This window comes from Capra hircus, chromosome 15, assembly GCF_001704415.2.
Source record: "Capra hircus breed San Clemente chromosome 15, ASM170441v1, whole genome shotgun sequence".
Lineage (NCBI taxonomy): Eukaryota > Metazoa > Chordata > Mammalia > Artiodactyla > Bovidae > Capra > Capra hircus.
In genome coordinates, this window is record NC_030822.1 from 17,268,500 (window position 1) to 17,287,817 (window position 19,318).

The 19,318-nt window shown below is 48.7% G+C and overlaps 1 protein-coding gene across 8 annotated transcripts in view; it reads right to left on the minus strand.

Annotated features, from left to right (window-relative positions):
* The window catches only part of CD44 (CD44 molecule (Indian blood group)), an 89,203-nt gene extending 71,098 nt beyond the window's left edge, over positions 1–18,105 (minus strand). For 4 of the 8 annotated variants that reach the window (XM_018059245.1, XM_018059244.1, XM_018059242.1 and 1 more), the window contains exon 1: positions 17,860–18,099. In XM_018059245.1, coding sequence (XP_017914734.1) covers positions 17,860–17,926 — 67 coding nt within the window. In that variant the 5' untranslated portion in view covers positions 17,927–18,099. Of the gene's footprint in view, positions 1–17,859 lie in introns of all 8 variants that reach the window. The other 4 variants (XM_018059241.1, XM_018059246.1, XM_018059247.1 and 1 more) reach the window with 4 other exon arrangements.

Sequence of the window (19,318 nt, forward strand, 5' to 3'; positions counted from 1 at the left end):
TCCTGGGAAAGTCATTAAACGCCTCTCCTCTACAGGAGTGTAATAATGCTGACCGGGAAGCTGATGTGAGTGCTGGATTAGATAATGGAGCTGAACACACTTCACACACATTAAAACACTCCAGCAGTGTAGTTTTTGAAAAGGGAAGCCGGCCTTCTCCCTTGGGGGTCATCATCTCATAGTTTACAGGAAGAGACGCTCTTCCAAGGTCGCAGTAATTCTTTTTAAATGGGTCACTACAGACTCATGGTCTTCAGCAAAGTGCAGCTCCAGCAGCACTGGGATGAGCTGCAGTGATGAGTTTCTAATAATAAAGTGCTCAAGTGTGCAAAAGATGGACTATTTCTTGTAAATTATAACAAATTTAAGGTTATTCCCTGATATGCTTTTACTGGAGAGAGAAAAAGATAAAGTTATAGCTATCGTGATTGAGCATAAACCCAGACCATCCAAGCCTCCACCTGCAGTGTGTCCCCCATGTGAACTCTTGTCAGTGAGGTGTGTCTTCCCGGGAGAAGCATGAGGGTGTGACTTAGAAAACACAAGAGCTTGCCTTTTTCCTGTTGCCTACACAGAATTGCAAATCAAACTCTACCAGCTGTGTGGACTCCCTTAGAGGCTTATTGATTATTTGGAGCCTTATTGATTATAAGCGACATTGTTACCAATGCAATAAAATCCTTCTAATTGAAAGTGCTTCAGGGAAGAGGAGGCCACCAACTCCTAACTCATTTGGGTGGATCATGACTGGTCTAAGTTGAGCACTGTGATCAGAGTTCTCCTTGCCACTGATCGGGTTAGTGTGGGTCTCCAGGGGAATGGCACACCATTCTTCCAATAAGAAGTAAAGTGAAGTCGCTCAGTCATGTCTGACTCTTTGCGACCTCATGGACTGTAGCCCACCAGGCTCCTCCATCCATGGGATTTTCCAGGCAAGAGTACTGGAGTGGGGTGCCACTTCCTTCTCCAAGGGAAGTCAATTAAGGACTTCTGCAAAAGCCATCCTTCCATTTTTAAAGAAGAGATATTTATGAATAAGTATTCCCTCTTCTGGTGGTAGACACTGCTTTTTGTTTTGTTTTTCCATAGGATGCCTGGAACTGTGAGAGTCAATTTGGGACCATGAAGGAGGCTAAACTATAGGAAGACACTATGAGGGGCAGAGTGGAAAGCTGGAAGAAAACTGGATCTTTGATAACGTCATTGCTTCTGGAATCATCCTGTTTCCATACTTATTGCTGTGCTTGATAACAGTTTATGAGGGTTGATGATTCTGTTCCTTACTGTGATACCAGCTGACATGCACTGATGTGGGTACACCAAGAACTACGTGACAGATAGCAGTCGCATGGGACTGACACACCATGGGCTGATGCATAGACGGGCTGTGGCTTTTGTTCAGTCATGATAGCTATAACTCCACCCTTATCTCTTCAACCCAAGAAAGCACATCTGAACAAAAGGAAAAGGATGCCATCATCATCACTGGGAGGGACAATAGCCTGAATCTGTTCTCCTTCAGAAGACACAGTTGTTTATAACTGACCATCTGGATGGCTGGTGCCTATACTCTGCTAATTGATAAATACTATTAGCATCATACACGTGTGTGTGTGCACATGTCTGACTCTTTGTGACCCCACGGACTGTAGCCCTCCAGACTCCGCTGTCCGTGGAATTTTCCAGGCAAGAATACTGGAATGGGTTGCAATTTCTTACTCCAGGGGATCTTTCTCACCTACGGATTGAACCTGCATCTCCTGAATTGTCAAGCGGATTATTTATGACTGTGCCACCTGGGAAGCCCAGCCTGTGCTTTTACCTGAAAGCATTCTAAGTGATGCTTTGTGGGGGGCGGGGGGGGGTTGTTTTTGTTTTTTCCTTATCACATCTATGTCACCCTCTTGATAGAGTCCACTCCGGTCATCTCCAAGTATTTAACACCAACAAAGAGATTTTTTAAAAGTGAGGCCTTTGTAGTCAGATAGTTGGACACCTGAATCCTAGGGCTCTTGCCTGCTCCTCCTGCCTGGACCCAGTCAATGCACCTGCATGGCTGCTGGAAGTCATGCTACAAACCACCCCTCAGGGACACATCAATCAGACCCTGGCCTCAAACTCTTGCCACCGAAGTGTTCAAATTAAGACCAAGAAACTTCCAATAAAATGGACCAAATTTGACCCTAAACCAAAGCTTAGTGTTCAAGATACCTATGTAAATTATGAATTTTTCTCCCGTGGAAAAATACTTTTGCTTCCCAGAGTTTGGGTTCCTTCATTTCCCCAACATGTGCTTCTAAAAGTTTGAGTCAACTTGGAGGTTCTCATGGCTCTCTTCCCACCACTGCCTATTGCAGGGCAAATAGGACAAACCTATTGCTTTCAGAATTTTGAGGAATACAACCTTGATTTTTGGCCCTCTTATTCAGAGGACCCTATGTGAGGCAGCCAGAACAGGAACTTCAGTGGCTAGAGTTGTGATGAGGAGCTCTGACCTCACCTACCAAAATGTCCCATGGACTTGACTTGAGAGCTGGTGGGATTGAGGAGTCCAACAGGTAGCCCCAGCCCCCCAAATGGAGCTGCAGGGATCCTGCAAACACACTCACTGCTATTCATTGAGAAGTCTCTGACGCTCTAAATCAGGCGCAGTCTCCCTGTTACATGCTCTCACAAGCTCCTGTACTTCTCCTTCTGAGCTCTGACCACAAGTGTAATTAAACAAGGGTGTAATGAGTTGTTTACAGCGTCTTCCCAGCTCGAGCATAAGTCCCATCACAGCAGAAACTGTGCCTCTCTTGTTTAAGGTTGTATTCCTCGTGCCTGGCAGGAGTGCCTGGCATATATTGGTATTCAGTAAATGCATGTTGAGTAAACAAATGCACCGTTTGAAAACCACTGACTGCTCAGAGAGGCTAGGTAAGAGCTAGGCCAGGTGATGCTGGGCCTTTTGGTTTCCAAAGGTTCACTGAATCATAAAGGACCAAAACAAACAGCAAGCATGCATGCACAAGGTACTACATAGGAAACCAGATCCGAGCACAGTGAGGCCCAGCAGAGTGTGAACACCTGCACTATTTCCCACTGTGTCACACACGCACACACAAAACCCAAGCCTGGGACTATTTTCTCTTCCTCTCTGTCCCTCCAAATCTTCTGGCCCTGGTCAGCCATGTGTCCTCCTGTTTAGTGCCCTTTCCTGTCATCTCAAAGGATGAAACGGAAAGGGTACTGGATGGAGGGGCAGAAACCAGAGTTTTGACTCTAACTGGTTGTGTGACCTTGGGTAAGTCATGTGCAGTCTTCGAGATGGCCTTCCCATAGTCATCCAAAAGAAATAGGTGGACTCTGTAATTCCCAGCGCCTTTCCCCATCCTGACATGCCATCATCATGGGCTTTGTGTCACCAGATCCTGAAAACTTCTCACTTAGGGCCCTTTCTCCTCTTTTCCGTCTTTGGATCCGTAATTCAGTCCTGCTATAGGACGCAGCTCAGCCTTGCACCCTCTAAGCCCTAGCAAAGACTCTGAAAACCCTTCCACATTTGCCTCCAGCGCTTTCATTGAGTCACCGCAGTAGGGGTATTGTGACACAACTTGGCAGGGCACCACCATCCCCTGCAGGCTGGCTGTGTCTGCCCGCCTCCGGAAACGGCAGGATCAAGAACTTGAGCACATACCAAGGGCCCCAGATAAGCGCTGCCCTGGAGAGGAGGGCAGCACGTAGGAGAGCATTCCGAAGACTACAATTTCAATGACTGGGGTCAACCAGCAACAGGAGACAGAGATAAAGGTGAAAGTGACTTCAGGTAATAATAGAACCTTGTAGTTTCTACGTCACAAGTTTCTGCCTACCAGCACAAAACACTTTTACACCAGCAGGTAAAAGTGGAGAGGTGTAGGAGAGGCAGACGGATTATTACCCCCACGCCATTTCACAAAGTGTACTGAAACATTAGACAGATAAAGCCAGCCGCCCAGGGTCACACAATTAGGCTTTGACACGGTGGGAATTAGAGCAGTGTCCTAATCTCACCCAGGGGCTATTTCCAATAGACTCCTGATGGAGCCTTTGGTTAATCCCTTGGTTCTACCTTATCTTACCTACCCAGGCAGTGAGCTTGCTTTTTTCCCTTGGGGATGAACAGGGGGAAACTGGAGCCGCTCAGAGTGGGCTGACCAGCCAGAGTTCAGAATCCAGCCTTCTTGACTTGGATGCTCCAGCGGGGGCCAGCCTGTGGAATGTTGCTACTGTTTGTATCTGGGAGGCAAGGAAGAGCCCCCCATGGCAGCTGAGAATGCAGAGGCTCCAGGGCTGATAAAAGTTGTAATTAACATGCACATATAACTCTTTCATCTTCAAAGGCTTTAACTAACATGAGGTAGATATGCCTCCTATCATCCCCATGGCTGAGGAATCATTTTTCTCTTCTCAGTTTGCAGATGAAGTTGATGCGAGAAGCTATCCTTGGCCACGAGGTCTGGCCCTTGTTCAAACAGAGGAGATTCCTGGCTCCAAGCACCTTACTTCACTAGGGTTGATGGGAAAACAGAATGTGAATGAATCAGGAGAGAAGGCTCAGGGGACCAAACTCCTCTGGGAAAGCAGCTGCATTTATACCATTCTGGAAGGAGACTGAGTCTATGGTATGGCTATTTAACCAGATTAAGTGGGCTAAACTCCCAGCGTTACACACACTATCCGAAAGGTACACCAGAAAAGCCTACTGCTCTATTGTGGTGATGTCTCTGTGATACAGGAGGGTCAAATCCTCTATACTTCGCCCATAACAGACATCAATTGACCACAGCACTCTCTGTGGACTTCCCAGGTGGCACTAGTGGTAAAGAACCCACCTGTCAATGCAGGAGACATAAGAGACGTGGGTTCGATCTCTCTGCCGGCAAGGTAGAGTCTGCCTGCAACGCAGGAGACCCAGGTTCGATCCCTGGATCAGGAAGATCCCCTGGAGAAGGAAACGGCAACCCACTCCAGGATTCTTGCTGAGGAAATCCTATGGACAGAGGAGCCTGGCAGGCTACAGTCCATGGGGTCACAAGAGTCAGGCCCGACTTAGCGACTAAACCACCACCACCAATATTCTTGGCTGGAAAATTCCACGGAGAGAGGAGCCTGGTGGGCTACATCCATAAATTCCATGGTTAGAAGAGCCTGGTGGACTGCAGTCCATAGGGTTGCAGAGAGTCGGACATGACTGAAGCAACTTAGTATGCACGCATGCAATCTTTGTGGCTGAGCCAAGGTCTGGCTTCTTAGCACAGCCTCTCAGGCAGCCTTGAGTAGTCAATGGGAAACGATACAGGAGCTGAAATCTGTTTGCTATTGCTGCCCTGCTGTAGAGCCTGTTTGCGATTCTCTTAAATTGCCAGAAGTTGCCAAAGTTTTTATCTCAACCAATGTTGGAGCTGACCTTTTTCTGAACTCTGTCTAGCACTGTCTAAAGAGGGTGTCATGAGAACTTCTAAGTCTCTGGAATGGAATCTCATAGATGGTGCCACTTGATCACTTGGAATCTGTCCAACCTCATCCTTCACTGTTCTTCAACATGGTGTCTCTTAATTAAAGGGCATGGAGCCCCTTACTGACCCCAATCAAGTCATACTTATTTCCCCAACTTTTAAACTTTCAGTTCATTCTTTATGCTTCCCTAAGTCGCTCTCCTTTCTCTGTTCATCTTCTTACTCACGCTCAATTCATCCTCACATTTTACTGCTTCCATGAAAGCATCCTACACAACTGCCACACAGAAATGTCTGCTCTCTTACCTACTTTCTTCACTTGGTTAATTCTTCTTTCACCAAACAGTAAATTCTCTGAGGACAGAAACTAGATCTACTTCCCTCACTTCTTTCCACAAAGACAATCACATAATAGTTTTTCGTGGATTTATTGAATCGGTGGGTTTATTCCCATTTTACACCCAGAGAAACAGAAGCAACTAATAAAGGAAGAACCTTGCCCACAGTCATCCTGTAACTAAGATGGAAAAATGCCGAGCCTCCGCTGGCCACATGTGGTTCTCACTTCTCCTAGAAGGCAGTGTCTGGGGGATTGCCTGGAGATACAGATGACTGGACCGTACCCAGCAGTTACCGACGGCAATGCCAGTGACAGAACTGAATCCATCCACAAGTATTTCAACTTCTGGTCAGTGGATTCTAGATGGATATGAAACAGGGCACATCCAGGATGCACTCTGATCTGACAAGGGCTTTCAGTGACCAATGGAAGAGCAGAAGCCCAACAGAGCATTTAGTCTCTCACTTACCACCTTGAAGTGAAGGGTTAGTCGCTCAGTCCTGTCTGACTCTGAGACCCCATAGACTGTAGCCTGCCAGGCTCCTCCATCCATGGAATTCTCCTTGGGCTGCCATTTCCTTCTCTAGGGGATCTTCCTGACCCAGAGATCGAACCCAGGTCTTCTGCACTGCAGGCAGATTCTTTACCATCTAAGACACCAGGAAAACCCAACATATCACCTGGACAAAATCCTAAGTAATGTAGTCATTCTAATTTCCTTCCCCACTTCCTGCCCTTACTGAGCCGGAAGAGTTTCTCTGGTTCCACAGAAAATAAATAAATATCTTAGTAGGAGTCTGGAAGTTTCTCCATAGAAGAAGCAACTCACCATCTCAAAAGACTACCTGTGCCACTTTGATATATATATATTTCTTTGTTTTGTTTTCAGATTCCCATGGCAATCCTAGTTCTTTTCCCTAGGATGCTACAGCTCATCCTCTAAGCACTGCTTTGGCTGAATACTGTGGTTCATTTTGCATCAACATGTTACAGGGATCCCTTGAGAAAAGCTGAGAAATCCAATGTGTCCATGGAGCATTGAGAGTGAAGGAGACAACTTTTCTCTTCTTCAGGGGTTGACTTCTCTAGCCTCTTGAAGCAATGTTTGTTCAAAGAATATTGCATCTGGAAGTGAAGTGAAAGTCGCTCAGTTGTGTCCGATTCTTTGAGACCCCATGGACTATACAGCCCATGGAATTCTCCAGGCCAGAATACTGGAGTAGGTAGCTGTTCCCTTCTCCAGGGAATCTTCCCAACCCAGGAATTGAACCCAGGTCTCCTGCCTTGCAGGAAGGTTCCTTACCAGCTGAGCCACATCGCATTTGGATCCTGTGGCTAATCCCAGGACTGACTTTGGGCAGTTTTAGCTGTGGGACTGACACCTGTTGCTAACTTCTCTGGCTTAAACTTCATCTGCTCACCTGCAAGGGGTCAGAAGGATCTGGAAGAGTCCTCTGAGCAGAGAACCTTGGCCCAGGAGTCCATCCGGCCAGTTGGCGTTTGGAGTATAACTCGGTCTATATGCTTGTTGTTTCTGATATGGATTAATAATTCACTTCTGATATTTAATACAAACCAGACATCACTTCTGTGTGTTGGGGGGCAGTTGTGGAGGGCGTGGGAAGGGTTTGCACCACAGTGTGTTTTTCCTTGCATTAACTTTTATGAGGCTTAGGTGTTCATGGGCCTGCAGAATGGTGGGTTTACAGAATGTGAGGCTGGGAAAGGACTGCACAGATCAACTAGAATCCTGCTGTCTCATCTGACACATGGGAAATCGGAGGCAAATTGGTGTAAAATGATTGGCTCTGCATCACACAGTCAATCAGTTACAGAGAGGCGCTGAAGAATTATAGTCATTTCCATACTCGAGGCGCCTTCTGTGTGCTAGACCCGAGCTCCAGACACTACGTGCTGAACACTGTTCTAGATGCTTAATGTGTGTAGCCCGTGGGGCTCACGCTGCTCTCGTGGGGCCGGGAGGAGAATCAGCCTGTTTCACAGCCCTTCCTCCTTCCACACAGCCCTCCTCCAAAGTCAACCTTCTCATTCCCATCCCACCACACGGAACAGCTGATTCGGTACAGAAGGTCTTTAAATCATTGAAAGAAAGAACTCCTCCCTTTTTTCCTTTTAACATAGTGACCAAAAAGCCCACCTCTTTTCTCTGAGTGTCACTGGAACATGATCTTGAGGCTTAAGTTCTGTGTACATGAAGTCAGATTTGGCAGGGCTGGGGCTGAGAAGCAGACAGACCTCTAGGAAATTAAGATCCTTGGTCTACTGGACAAAACTCAGTGAGCTCTAAACTCCTCCTGCCTTGCCTGATATGTCAAACTTGAAGAAAGACACACTCAAATTAGAGAGAATGCAGAGTAAAGTGATGTCAAGGAGATGTGAGGATCAGTATAGGAAGCACGAGAGAAAAGAAAAAAACAGGTTTCTATAGATCAGAAAGATTTAAAAAGATGAAAAAACATTAGCCAGAACCTATGAAAAATCACAAAAGGTAAATGATAAAGATGGCTTTGCTAGCCAAATCTAGAACTTTCATTCATTCAGTCCAACATTTATTGAACATCTACTATAATTGAGAAACTGACAGATGGGAACCTCAAGGATACAAAATTGTACATAATGTACATAAAACATAAGCTTTTCCCTAAGGAGCTTATAGACTCACCGGTGAAAGAGAACAGAGACCATAATATAGCTCAGCAGCAGCCTTTGAATTTTTTAGATAGAAATGCGCTCGTGGGCTTTTCATGAATCATCAAGGAGAAACAACTAGTAGACAAAAGGGCAAAGCAAAAGTCGCTTGAGGAAGTCTAGAGCAAAGGTCTCCAAGCCCCGGGCCATGGACCAGTTTCGATCTGCAGCCTGCTGGGAACCGGGCTGCACAGCAGGAGGTGAGCAGTGGGTGAAGCTAAAACCATCTCCCCGCCCTGTCCATGGAAAAATTGCTGCCTATAAGACTGGCTCTGGTGCCAAAAAGGTTGGGGACTGCTGGTCTAGAGGGATGAGTCTGACCTCTAAGGTTGGCCTTGGGAAGATAACTAGTTCCATCACAGAGAATCCACTACAAAGCTGAAGTTCTGGGCAGGAGATTTCTATGGCAGTATTACTTGTCTCTCCAAACTCTGCTTTATGTCTATGTGACCAGCTTTCTTGTGGGCACCTATACCCTTGTCCTCCCCTTGTAGGGAAGTGTGGCCCTGAAACTCACTGGTGGCTGAGGGGCTGACTCAGTGACGTCAGCTGGTCTGCTATAGACTAAGATGATGCTCAGCTCTGTTGGAATCTGCTTCATGAACTGGACACATGCAACAATGGCAACATTTGTAACTGGCATACAGTATTTACACCATTTGATACTTTTGGAGACAGGGGCCTGGCTAGAAATGATCTTCCAAGCCAGAGGCAAGAGACCAGGTCTGAGCTGCATGGAATTGTTCCTTTCTCCCTGGCATCTCAGGTTCCATAATGGTGAACACTTGTGAAGAGGCCTTATCATCCCCACTCTAATATCTTGGTGGGTTTTCTCTGAGAGAGGAAGTAGATGATGCTGCCTAGATCCACTACTGATGTGTGGTTTCTTCTCGAAGGCACTGCAGACTTGCTCAAGTGCAAAAAGATGTACTGAAATTGAAACAAATGGGGTTCTGTGATGAGTCGCTGCTCCCAGGCCAAAGGCCCAGCTGCCTACCTGCAGGCTGAGTTGGAGGTCTCCAGGGGCCTTTGCTTCCTCCCTTCCGGGAGAGCACCCAGAAGAAATGCTATCTGCCCTCTCCCATGCAAAGGCTACCTGCTGGGCCAAATAGCAGCCAAGTCACAGGTTTGCACTGGAGCTGGGAAGAAGGGCAGAAGTAAATGTCTAGTTTTGGCCCGATTTCATGTGCCCATGGCCTGCTGCCCGACACTCTTCGCTTTCAGAGTCTATCCTTCTGTCCCCAGTTCTAGCTGGTAGAGAGAAGGGCCTGGCACTAAGGACCCTTAAGCTGAGGGCAAGCATTTTCACTGCTGCTCAGTTAGCTCCTCTCCCAGCTTTATCCTGTCGTGAGCCAAGGTCCTAGACAATGGAGCAGCGTCGTTCATCCCCCATTCAGGGGACAAGTATGAAGTGATACGGAACAAAGGACTCGGCTCACCGCCCCCCGAATCCTACTCCTTCCTCAATTCCCCCCACTCCGCATCCCGTATGGGCAGACCTTCTGTCCAGGAACTGGAGTGAATGAGCCGCACAGAGTAGGAATGGGAAGACGTTTCCATGACAACTTCTTTCTCCTTCATATTTGCAGCTCCAGCCCCCTCCTATGACATCATGCACATAAAACGGAGAGCAAATCCAGCTCTGTGGATGTTATGATCCTGCCCAGCAGTGTACTAGCAGGTATGAAGACAACCAGTAAGCATACTAGCAGGTATCGCTGTTTGAGTTTCTGGACACCCTGATGTCTTGATATACTAAGGAAGGCAGAGCAACGCAGTCAGCAAGGACGTGAGCCCTGTAGCTAGACCACCTGGACTGGAAATCCAGCTCTCCTGCTTACCAGCTCTGTGGCCTTGGGCAAGTGACTCAAATTCTTTATGCCTCTGTTTTCTCATATGTAAAAGAGGGGTAATATGAGCACGCCTTCCTAAGGTTAGTGCATGGATTAAACACGTTAGTAGAGGGAACAGGATGATGTTTGCTATTATTACCAACAATAGTGACAGTATTTCCAATGTATACAACTGACTGCAAAGAAACAAACAAAATGTACAAGAGCTCTAACTCTCCAGAAAGGTTGAGGGTTAGAAAGATGAACTTTCAAGCACAGCTCAAGGAGATTCACCATGACACCATGGCAAAGTCTCAGAATTACTGGTCTCTGTGAGTTCTCTCTCTCCCTAGAATTTTGCACTTAACATTCACTCTCAAAAGCTGAAGACTCAGGAAAGATTTTGGGGATCTGGGTTTTGCAAATCACCTCCTTGGTGACTCAGCCCCTCCCCACCCTCCTGGGACCTATCTGCCCACACTTGCTCTTAGGAGAGACTTTTGCCTCAAGAGGACACACCCAGGCAGCCGATGCACCTCCAAACTCAGGGATATCTGGGTTTGTGAGGTTCTGGACCCCCCTGACACTCACCCCTCATCCTGCCCCCAAGTTTCACAGGGGGGATGAGCCATGGGTAGGCAGCACCTGCCCCATTTGTGGTCAGCGTCACATGTGGCAAGCTCCGTGGAGACAAAGCACTGTCGGCCTCCATGTCAGGTGTCAGGCTTTGCTGAAGACCTGTAGTCTGAGACCCACAGAGAAGGCAAGGATCTTCTGGGAAGTACTTCCACTTCTCTGCCAGCTGCTAACACCTTCCAGAAATTGGAGGAGTTGGAAGGGAGAGTGTGGGTCTCTCACCCAAGAAGTCCAACATCAGATTAGCATCTCCAAAATAAGCCAGAGTTCCAAGTGGGCCACTGCCCAGGAGTGTTTTATTTTGAGGTTTCAGTGTGGGACTGGGTGTCATCATCCGGCCTAACTCCCACTCCCTTCTTGGCCCAAGAAGTGAGTCATCCTGTCCTTAGACAGACGTCCCCAGTCACGGCAAGCAGCCACCAAAGCCACAAACAGATGGGTGATCTCCCTACTTGGGCAGACCAAAAACGAGTCCTGTGGTGGGCTCCTGTCCAGCCAAGCGCTCATCTCAGCCTTGTCCTGGAGGCAGTCCTCACCACTGCTATCATGTACAAATAAAGGCCTCTGCATCTTATGTAGACTGTGGAGCATGTTTTCATATACCTGGATGTAATAATTTCTATATTCTAAATGTTCATTTCAGTTCAACAGTAACAGATAACAAATATGGGCCAGGACTGGGTTCTGAGACTACAAAAATGAATGCGATTCCATCCCTGATGTCGGGGGGCCCCCCGACAACACTGCAGAAGAGAGATAAAAGAAGATCTATCTGGTCTGGGGTTTTCCGCCAATGAGAAGTGTGAAAGTCATAAGCACCTCTTGGCCCCAGAAGATAAATATGCTTATTGATCTTAATTTCCCTGTGCAGTTTTTAGGCTAATTAACTGGGGACCTATGGGGACCAGATATCTCCTCGTCAGAGACGAGGTTGGCCACCATTCAGTGATGCCAGGGATTCTCAGCTGGGGGTGACTTTATCACCACCCCCGTTTGGCCATGTCTGGAGGCTGTATAGGCCATCACACCTGGCCAGGGGGCGGGGCGGGGGGCAGTGGCAGGCGTGCACTTTCAGAATCTAGAGTAAGAATAAACCAGAGATGCACCATCAGCTGTTATCCAGGAAACCCTCCACTAGACCACAAGCTGCTTGAGAGCGAGGACTGTGCCCTCTTGACCGTGAGCTCCCAAGACTGCTTGGTGCACAAATGGGCAGCAAGTGCGTGAGCTTTTGCTGGATATATTGTCCAGTTAATGAACTTGCTCAAGAGTGGGTAAATGAACGTCAGGGAAACAGAAATGCACACGGCCTGAGCTCATTCCCGCTTCTTCAGATGCTCAAGTCTTCTCTTGTGCACATGGCCCCCTCTTCCTCCCCATCACTGAGTCCCCAGCCCTCCTGGCTGTGCCTCAGCTCAGCAAGGCTGTTGGTCCTGTGGTCCTAGTTGGCCAGGCTGTCACTCCTTGGTACGGTGTTCCCCATGTAGAGCCTTAAGGTTCTTGGATAGAGTTCCGCTCTCTCACATTTAATTCCCCTGTGAGACCCAGTACAGTGTGGGACCCACAGAAGACACCTTATACAAACTTAACGACTGACCAGCAATACCACGTTATGGGTAGACAAACACATGCGTTCAGTTACTTACATGCCTATGGACACACCCACCATGCATATGTCCACACCTAGCAAGCAAAAACCCAGTATGTCATTTTTCTTGGGGCTTCACATATTGGGATGATCAAGAGAGAGAGAGCAGAGGGGCACAAATATTCCTCTCCAAAGTATAAATTTTCTGAACCAGATAGTAATTTAATTGGATAGTAATTTAATTAGGCTGAATAATGAGCTGTAGAGATGTGATTTTCACTTATGCAAAAATCCATGCAAGTTTCTGACTTCTAATCACACAAAGTCATGCACTTATTTGTAGAAAAAATCTATATTAAGTCAAAATATACGTTGGACTTCAACTGGTAGAATATACGCATGTTTGAAATCCTGACCCTCCTGGAAAATCCAGAGTTCCCAACCGCTGTGTCCATGCCAAACCAGATCCCACAACCACACACTTTAGAAAACACTCTGGCAGATCGGGCTGTCTTCCCAAATCCTTGCTGGGCAGCTTCGAGGGAGCACACTTTTTAAGAAAAATATTACCTTGCTAAGGGATTAAGAGTGGCGTTCCAACTTAAGGTTGAAGGCATTAGCCTCCCCTGGCGAGTCTAGAGAACACTGGTGTGTTTCCCATTGAAGCAAAGACACAAAGGAAATTGAGTCATCAGCATCTGGCTGTGCAACCCCTCAGACATTCTCTCTGAAGCAGAAAAGATCCCCTTTGAGAACTCCACTCGGTCTGGCGGGATTTGCCACCTGCTTCAGTTCATTCTTTCACAAGACCCACTTCCCTTTCAGTCTCTTGGTGGAGTCAACTAAAAAGGAGGTGCAGGGGAAACACAAGGGTAGCCTGTAACTCAGCCCCCATCCCAGCCAGGATGGGTGGCCGGGGGAGGCCCGCTTCCCTCTCACAACCTCCTCTTCATCAGGGACTCCCCACCTAGAACCGTCTGACACTCAAGGCCAAACTGAAATCTCACTTGAGTGGCCACGTGTCACCTCGCACCCCACACTGACATTCCGTTCAAGATCTCTGCCTTTTCTAGAAACCGTATCAGCCCATCGCCGGGGTTCTCGACACTCCTCCTCACTGGGGCACACACAACCTGCTAAACGCTGAGGGTTTCCACTGAGCATGTAACAAGGGGGCTTCCTGGGTCATCGCACCTAGAATGTCTGCAGGGTCAGAGCCTCTGCAAGGACCCCCCCCTTTTTTTTTTCCGTTTCCAGGCAGAAAGCCTTGCCCTGACTTGTCTCTTAGACAAGCAACAGCCTCTCCCTTTTTTCCAAGCCTGCAAATGAGAGCATGTCTAGAAGGGCAGCTGGACTCTGATAAGGGAATTGACTTATTTTAGTAACAAATAGCTAGGCTGGCATCTCTCGACAGCTGTGGCCAGGACTGGAGAGAGACAGGCCAGGGCAGAGCAGGGCAGCCAAGAGTTCTCAGCCTGCCGGGGAAGAGGAAAGCCACTCATGCCAGGCTTCACATTTGCTGGCCTCACACAATTTCCAGAGTCCTCCAGAGGCAAATAATGAATCAAAGCAACACAGGCACTGGAGTCTAACACAGAGGATGTGAGACAACAGAGGACCCCAGCTCCATCACTCATACTAGCTGTGTGTCCTCGGGCAAGTCATTCCATCTCCCTGAGCCTCTCAACTTCTTTATCTGGAAAATGGAATGAAAAGACTGCTAAACACACACAGGGCTGTTGTGAAGCTTATATAGGATAACCTGTTCAAAGCCCATGGCTGAATGCCTCGTATGAAGCTGTGTGCATGCGCGCTCAGTTGCGTCCGACTCTTTGTGACCCCATGAACTGTGAAGCCCTCCAGGCTCCTCTGTCCATGGGATTTTCCAGGCAGAAATACTGGAGTGGGTTGCCATTTCCTCCTCCAGGGGATCTTTCTGAGCCAGGGATTGAACCCACATCTGCTGGGTCTCCTGCCTTGCTGGCAGATTCTTTACCACTGAGCCACCAGGGTCAGTGCCCGGTAAATGGTATTGCCTGCAGGTTTAGGACCCTACTTCATAGAGGAACTGAGTGTCAGGCTTTTAAAGCTGGGATGCTGCTAACTGAGAGGGATTCAGCAACACCCCAGGAGGCTCTGGACAGTACAGAGGCTCTACCCCAAGCAGCCACTTTGCTTGATAAGAAGAAAGTTATCATCTTTATTCTTAGGTTAAACTCAAACTGGATATACTGTGGAGAAAATATAAAATTGTATTGAGTGTTTAAGACAGCAATTAAAGGTGTGAAACAAACGTTGCTACCTCTGTAGACCACACATTCCCCACCCACTGTAAGTAGTGGGCTCAGTCCTGGAGGATTAAGGTATTTCAGAGCCCTGAGGTTTGGAAAGCGTCCTGTGCTAACACTCGGCCTGAGAGACAGGGGAAGTCACCTTTCTCTCTTTGGGGATCTGTGTCCTCCTTGGGAAAAAGAAAGGGTTTTTCTAAATGATTCTTGGAGTCCCCATCTCTGAATCTACAATAGTGAGTCAAGAAATATTTCTTGAATGAGTGGAAAGGGATCTGTCATAAACTAAGAATTTCACACTGCCCAGCAGCCTCTCCAAATTGCGTGGGCCAAACTGGAAAAAGAACGGAAACTTTTTCTACTGGCTGCAAAACTCAAACACACCTACTTGGCACTGTGCCTTTGTAGGAAGGAAGATGTCCATTGTGTATCTGGGGAACAACTGAATTAACTGATGCTAACCAACCTCAGCGGGAATGGAGGTTGGCTTCGTTGCTGCTGCTTCTGGGAAAACACAGCCAAAAGTCTAACTCCCAGAAAGAGGGGTCTCTAAGGCTCAGAGGGATCAGAAGGGTGCCAGCCACCCCCAAAGCCCCAGAGCTCTTAGCTGCACCCCTCTTTCTAAACACCAGGGGCACAATTCTCTAGCAAGGGCCTCTCACCCACAGAGGACAGGAGGCAGGCAGGTATAGAGGGCTCACTTCACTGCTTTTTATCCAGGGTTACTTTCGTCCTTCCACGTGTGAAATGTAGTTCAACAGATCTGTTCTCCAACTTAGAGTTTGGGTCCAACGCTGCTTAATTGTATTTGGCTATGTCTCTACTTCTTGCTTTTCAGTATGAAGATCAGACCCTTTCTTCCTCCCCAAAGCCTTGCCACTTGCCGAAATGTCCACATTGTCCTCTGGAGCCCACCACCTTCGCTGGTGGGGCACCAGAAGAGTCTTCCCGCCTCCTCTTTGTCCTTCCTCTCTCTGCCAGCCCAGCCCGAGCCCACTGTTAACTCACATCTCCTTCCCAAGTCTCAGTTCCTTCCAAACAGCTTAACAAGTGCATGAAAGCCTGGGCCCAAGCAGCTATCGCTACTGGCATTTTTTTTGCGCTTCCTCCAAATGACGCTCCCCAAAGGGACCACGGAAACCCAGAGCAGGAGTAAGCCTGCCCATCTGGGGGGAAGGGAGGAACTTCAAGGGTCAGGACAGTGCCAAATATCAGGGGATGGGGCCCTTTAGAAGAATCTGGGCTACAGGATGGAAGGAGTCAGGAGTCGAAATCCTCAGAAGCAAAGCAGAAGATGCCCCAGGGAGGTAACATACAAATGGACTTCCTTATAGGCCAGAGAGAGACACCAGCCTGGTTCCTCTTCCCTGAGGCCTGGCTCACAGCTCTCCCTGAAATCCTTCCCTGCTCTCTCCCATTTCAAGTCTCTCTGCCTTTCAAGAGATCCTTGGAGCTCCAGTTCCCCTTTGAAAGCTTCCTCTAAAGCCTCTGGTCCACCACCTCCTTTCACAAAATCCTTTCTGAGTTTGTCCATATCATGCTGCTGTTTGTCCATATCATACATGCAGCTTAACCAGTGCTAATTAAGCAACAGGCAAAGAAGCTTGGTTCACAGAACCAGCAGTCTTCTGACTGTGTGAACACAGACAAGTCACTTAAGCTCTCTGAGCTTCGGTTTGCTGCCCTTCTGCAAAACGGGGCTAACGACAGGACACTTCTCAGTGGGCCATTGTTGAGGGTAAAACGAGATAACGCATGTAAAGAATTTAGCACAGTGCCTGGCCCAGCCCAAATGTATAATAAATGGTGGCTGGTGCTGCCATTATGATTACTGTTAATTATTATTATTAATTATTACTTTTCTGATTCAGGAATCTAAATCCTAGACCCTCACTTATCCTCTCAGTCTAAAGTATCCCAGTAGGACTGTGTCTCTTACTTTCCTGGTACCCCCAGAGCTGGGTTTAATAAACACTTGCTGAGTAGAATTAACCATAGGTTGAGCTGTCTTAATGACCCAGCTGGCACTTCTTGAAAGAAAAATTAATTTTGCTAGCGATAAGCAAATCAGCCATGTAATTATCTGCACATATAAAGACAAAGAAAAGGAATGCTTGGAGTTCAGCCTTGCCAGAATACCTCACACGCAGCCACCCCCTCGACAGCCCCTGAGAATCACGGACCCTGTGGGGATGGGATACAGGCGCCGGGATCCCTGATGCCACCCAGGAGCCTGCTTCCCTGTCCTGCTCCGAGGCTGCCAGGCACCCACTGGGAGCCACATGACTGTCTGGATTTCCCCTAAGTGATTGGCAGCCTGCAGGAGGTTGCCAGGATGGAGCAGCTGGCCGAGTCACTGCCTATCCTACTCACACTCCCTGCCCCAGGCTGGCACCTCGTGGCGACCCAGAACCTTGCCACAGAGAAGGTTCAAGTTCCCACAAGCGTTAAGATTGTTCGTGACTGGAGCCAACTGTAAGAGCTTTGGAACCTAGGTGAAATGGGAGAGCCACAGGAACGCGGGACACCATTCTGGGAAGCTTGTTGCCACCAACCCTCACACAGGGCAACAGTGCCCACCTCTATGGCCACCTCGCTAGCACCCCTGTCCCTACCCCAGCCCCTGTCCCTGCCCTGCGCAGCCTGGCTTGAAGCGCCCTTGGGCACACGAGTCTGTTACTCCAGACAGGCTGCGCGCACCCAGAAGTACAGTTCCTTGTGCTCCACCGGCTCCAACCACCCCACCCCAAACCGCGCGCCAACAGCCTGCTGCCCAGCAAACTTTTCTGCGCTCTTTCTTTTTGCCGTTCCACAAAACGGTGCTTCCTAACGACAGGCTCTCCAAGAGCTTAGCGCAAATCCTCGCCCGCTCCTCCTTCGCCAAATCCCAGCAGCTCGCCGCCCACTTGACCCCGACCCCCCCAGGGCCAACGGAGCCCGCAAGGCTGGGTCCGGGCCACTCCCTCCCGTCCGGGCGGGCACTCACCGATCTGCGCCAGGCTCAGCTGCACGAGGCAGAGTCCCCAAGCTGCGCGCCACCAAAACGTGTCCATGGCGTCGGAGCGACCGAGAGAGCGGAGTGGAGCCGGAGGGGCCGGGCGCTGGGCGGGGGCCGGCGAAGCACGGGGCAAGCAGGGCGCCCGAACCTGTCGGAGGCTGGGGTCCGGCTGGCAATGAGGGCGCCTCGGAAGTTGGGTGCAGTTTTTATTCGAGGGTTGAGAGTGACCTAAGAGGGAGGGAGCGAGGGAGGACACACCCAAGCGAGGGGGCTGTGACTAAGCAGCCGGCAGAAGTTTAAAGACGTACCAGCTCTCCTTAGCCCTGGCCCCTCCGCCCCCGCCCCGTTCTCCCCCGAGATAATAAAGCGGGGTGCCTGGGCGCGCACCCCGGAGGGCCGAGAGGGTCCCCGTGCACCCAGGACGCACCGACTTTTCTCTCCTGGCGGCTGGGAGCGCAGCCTCTGGACGCAGGAGGGAATAACTGAGTCCTGAAACCTCGCCCCTTTGGGTTCAGCCTCTGGCCTCTCCCCTCCGCGAAGTTTCTCTTTTGACTCAAGCTGGGGAACTCTTCTCTGTGGGTTTCACAGGCAGCTGGATACTCTGGGAGAGGGGCTGGGACCGTGGAAGTGTGGTTTTCCCCTGCGCATGGTCGGGAGCTTGCGATTCTTGCAGGGAAGGGAGGAAGAGCTCGTCGACCTTCCCTTGAAAGAGAAGGGAGTTCATTAACACGCTTCGGGTGGACTTTTGATTCTTAGCAGGACTGCTCAGGGAAAGCTAATGGTAGCCAGCCACGGGGCTGGTATTTGGCTCTACTGACCTGTACATCATCTTCCGGTCCCAGGCTGGCACCTGGTTCCATCTATCCATTCCTCCTTGGCTTACTCACACTCTCACTCATCCTCCCAAACACCCACGGGTTCCTCTATCTACCCATTTTATCTTGTGTCTCTCCAGGGCTCACACATCTATTTACCCTGCTGTCCATCAGTATGCACTCACATGCACCCAGCCTCCTGTCCAGCCATTCTGTCTACCCATCCATCAACCACATTTTCTTCCAACCACCCTCCCATACAACTTCTCATCCATCTATTAATCTTTTCACATCTCTTTGTAAAGCCACATCCATCTATATACTATTCTCCCCTCTATCCATCCATACCCACATATCTGTTCATACATGTACTCACACATTATCTATCCATCCATGCATCCATCATCTACATATCCATTCATCATTTTACCCCTCCTCTCACCCACCCACACATCGATCCCTTCTTTCTTGGTCCCGTTTATATTCCTATCTACATGAATATTAATCCACTTTCTATCCTAATCTATTCTACTCAGAAAATCTCAGAAAAGGGAGGAGATTGTCATATTCCTCATTTTGAGTTTGAAAAAATCATACTTTGCACTATAATTCCATATCTATCTGTAACATTG